This window comes from Gekko japonicus, unplaced genomic scaffold (assembly GCF_001447785.1).
Source record: "Gekko japonicus isolate JY-2015 unplaced genomic scaffold, Gekko_japonicus_V1.1 scaffold5104, whole genome shotgun sequence".
Classification (NCBI taxonomy): domain Eukaryota; kingdom Metazoa; phylum Chordata; class Lepidosauria; order Squamata; family Gekkonidae; genus Gekko; species Gekko japonicus.
Window position 1 is genome coordinate 9,155 of NW_015170423.1, and position 3,115 is coordinate 12,269.

The following is a 3,115-nucleotide window of genomic DNA, read 5'->3' on the forward strand; positions in this document are numbered from 1 at the left end:
GAGGAAGTGGAATTCCAAAAACAACATCCCTGACAAAAATAACGAAGAGTCAATAAAGATATGTTGCAAAAACGTTTACTGTAGCAATTTCTGTAGAAAATTCTCTTCTATTATCGCTCACACGGTAACGAATACTGCGCACTGAACAATTCGTTTCACAGTATTTGCTTTATCTGAGCGTGTAGCAATCCCAATTCTTATCAATGACTATCCATCCTTATCAGTTGTGAAGACCTTGGGTTCTGTGATTAGAAAGTCAACGTGGACTGTTTCCTTCAAGAAGTGATAAGTCGTAATTGATAAGAACTGGGATTGCTACACGCTCAGATGAAGCAAATATTGTGAAACGGATTGTTTACTGCGCAGTATTCGTTACCGTGTGAGCGATAATAGAAGAGAATTTTCTACAGAAACTACTACAGTAAACGTTTTTGCAACTTATCTTTATTGACTCTTTGCTATTTTTGTCACGGGATGTTGCTAGTTTTATGCTAGTGAGCATGAAACACAATCCCTCTCAATGCAGGGCGCCTGTGGGTCACCCTCTTCTGTTAAGGGCTCAGGGGGCTCGCGGGTCCCTGGGAGGCTCCTGGGGATCCCTCTGGCCCTTAGAGAGAAGGCGACGTCGCAGGGCCCCAGAAAGAGGCACACGTCTTCTGCCGCTGCAGCACAACTCCTAACGATGCAGCAGTTCCCACGGTCTGCAGTTACCCCTCCACACACACATACACACACACACATACAGAGAAAAGGAACCTCCAGGCCCGGCCTTTCAAAATCGCCTACATGCTTTATTGGATTGAAAACCGTTTTACGAAATGGCCGTAGAATAAAATCAGACTTGGCAGATGCGCGGTGGGTGGGGATGGTCGCCGGACCGACAGGCGCCTGGCACTGCCCGGGATGGTGGCTGGCAGCGTGACGGGTGGCTCTCCCGGAGGAGGCGGAGCCTGCTCGACTTGGCAACGCTGCCTCTTCTTGAGAGTTGGGGGGCAGTGGCCTCCCCCGGAAGCCAGAGCCTCCCCCCCCCCCGGCAGCTCCTGGAAAAGGGGCCCACGGAAGTGCTTCTTCTTTGGGGCGACCTGTCCTGAGTGCAGGAGCTGAGAGATGCAGGCACTTGGTTGCAGAAGGGAGGGGGGCAGGCAGGGGGTCCCCGGCAGCCGGGGCCAAGCAGTCCTCCCGGTGTCCTCCGTGCAGGTCCGGCTCTCGAGGGGAGGGAGGGGGGCTGTGCTCTCGGCCTGGCCCCACATCGGCCCACTGTGTGGGGAGGGGGTATCTGTGCGCGTTCAGAAGGGATCCTGCTCACGGCCCCCACACCGCGTCTGGGCTCTGAGTGCAAGAAAACGAAACAGCGGGGAGCGAAGTCTTGCGCCCCCCCCCATCTTCCCCCAAAGCCCACCACACTTGGATCCTGCCCCCCCCTTTTAGCGGACCCGATCTCAAAGCAGCAGAAGCCTCTGACCTGGGGGAGTGTCTGTGTGTGTGTGTGAGGTCTTCCTCCCCGCTGGGTGGCGGAAGGGTTGAGGTCGGGCCTTGGGGTGCAGGGGCTGTGCGCGGGACTCCAGGGCTTGCCCCCCCAGCCCCGTATCCTCATCCCCCTGGCCCCCCCCCATGGGAGCAGCTTCCACTAAGGCACGGGGGTTCTGAAGCAGGACTGAGCCCCGCTCCGGGCGGGCAGCAAAGGGGAGCCTTTTGAAAAGTGTGTGTGTGTGGGGGGGGGGAAAGACCTCTCTGCCTGCAGAGCGGGACCCCTGCCTTAATTCCTGGACAAGTCGACTACGGAGCCACAAAACCGAGCCTGATGCCCCGCCAGTTCTGCCTCACCCGAGGGAGGGTGTGTGTGTGTGTGTGCGTGCTGAGTTCCGGGCGGGGGCCTGCAGTTCTTTGGTTGGGGGCTAGAAGGGGAGGGAGATCTGCTGGGAAGGGAGGGGAGTCCCACCTCTCACGGGACCCCCTCTGGGCAGAGGGGAAGCAGCGAACGGAGCGGAAGGAAGGAGGCAGCCCGCGGGGACGCGCGGAGGGGAGGCGTCAGCGGTAGCCATGCGCAGCCAAAGCGGGGGAGGAGGGGGAGCTCTGCAGCTGGAGCCAAGGGGGGGACCAGGCTGAGGTCACAAAACAAAATGCATTTTATTAACTCTTCACCCCCCCCCACAGCCGTGAATGGGAAGCAAGGGGTCCCAGGGAGGAGGAGGGGGGTGCCGGCCCACCCGTGTGGCACCCCCTGGGGTTGGGGGGTGGGGGCTCCCCTCCCCTCGCCCCTGATCCGTTCCCGGTGGGCGGGGCCCTTGTCCCGGAGGGATCTCCCCTCCTTCCTGCATCCCGGCTACTTCTTTGGCTTCTTGAAGATCTTGAGGGGGAACTTCTTCTTGCCCGGGCCCGAGTCGGTCTCCTCGCCCGTGGAGCCGCTGTCTTCCTCCCCGACGGCCTTCTTGGAGGCCAGCTGGGGGATGCGCGTGCTGCCCTTGCCGACGTTGTTCGGCCGGGAGTCGGAGACCGGGGAGGGGGTGTCGGGCTCCGTGGAGCTGGGGCTGTGGGACCGGGAAGAGTCGGAGTGGCTGGGCCGGACCCCCGCCCCGCCGGCGGCCGGGTGGCTGATCTCCCCGAGGCTGGACGACTTCTCCAAGCCGTGGTTCAGCATCATCACTTTCTTCATCACGATGGGGCTCTCGGGCAGCTGCTCCTGCAGGGGGGAGGCCTCCGGGTAACGGTGGTGGCCGCCATTGGGGGACGCGGCCCCGAGGGCCAGGTGGCACGAGCCGGGCGCCTCCTCCGAGGCTTTGCTCAGCAGGGTCGGCCTGTTGGGGGGCAGCTTGGGAGCGGAGCTGGACAACCGCTGGTAGTCGCTCAGGTGAGGGAGGGAGGAGTCCGAGTCGGAGTGGGACAAGTCTCTGCAAGAGAGAGAGAGAGAGAGAGCGCAGTCAAGCCGTGGTCATCATAAGACCATAGGAGAAGCCACGTCGGGTCAGGCCCGTGGCCCGTCTACTGCAACGCTCTGTGTCACACAGTGGCCCAAACCCAGGGGCCGTCAGGAGGTCCAGCAGCAGTGTTCCCTCTAAGCTGAGTGAGTGTGAGCTAGCTCACAGGTTTTTAGCCTCCGGCTCACACGTTTTTGCTT

The 3,115-nt window shown here is 60.6% G+C and overlaps 1 protein-coding gene across 1 annotated transcript in view; it reads right to left on the minus strand.

The window, feature by feature from the left end:
* Positions 1 to 2,217: 2,217 nt before the first annotated feature.
* The window catches only part of STIM1 (stromal interaction molecule 1), a gene marked incomplete at its 5' end in the record, with an annotated part of 44,825 nt that continues 43,927 nt past the window's right edge, over positions 2,218 to 3,115 (minus strand). Inside the window, one exon of the mRNA XM_015418298.1 lies at positions 2,218 to 2,888. Within this exon, the coding sequence (XP_015273784.1) occupies positions 2,324 to 2,888 (565 nt within the window). The remainder of the gene's footprint in view (positions 2,889 to 3,115) is intronic.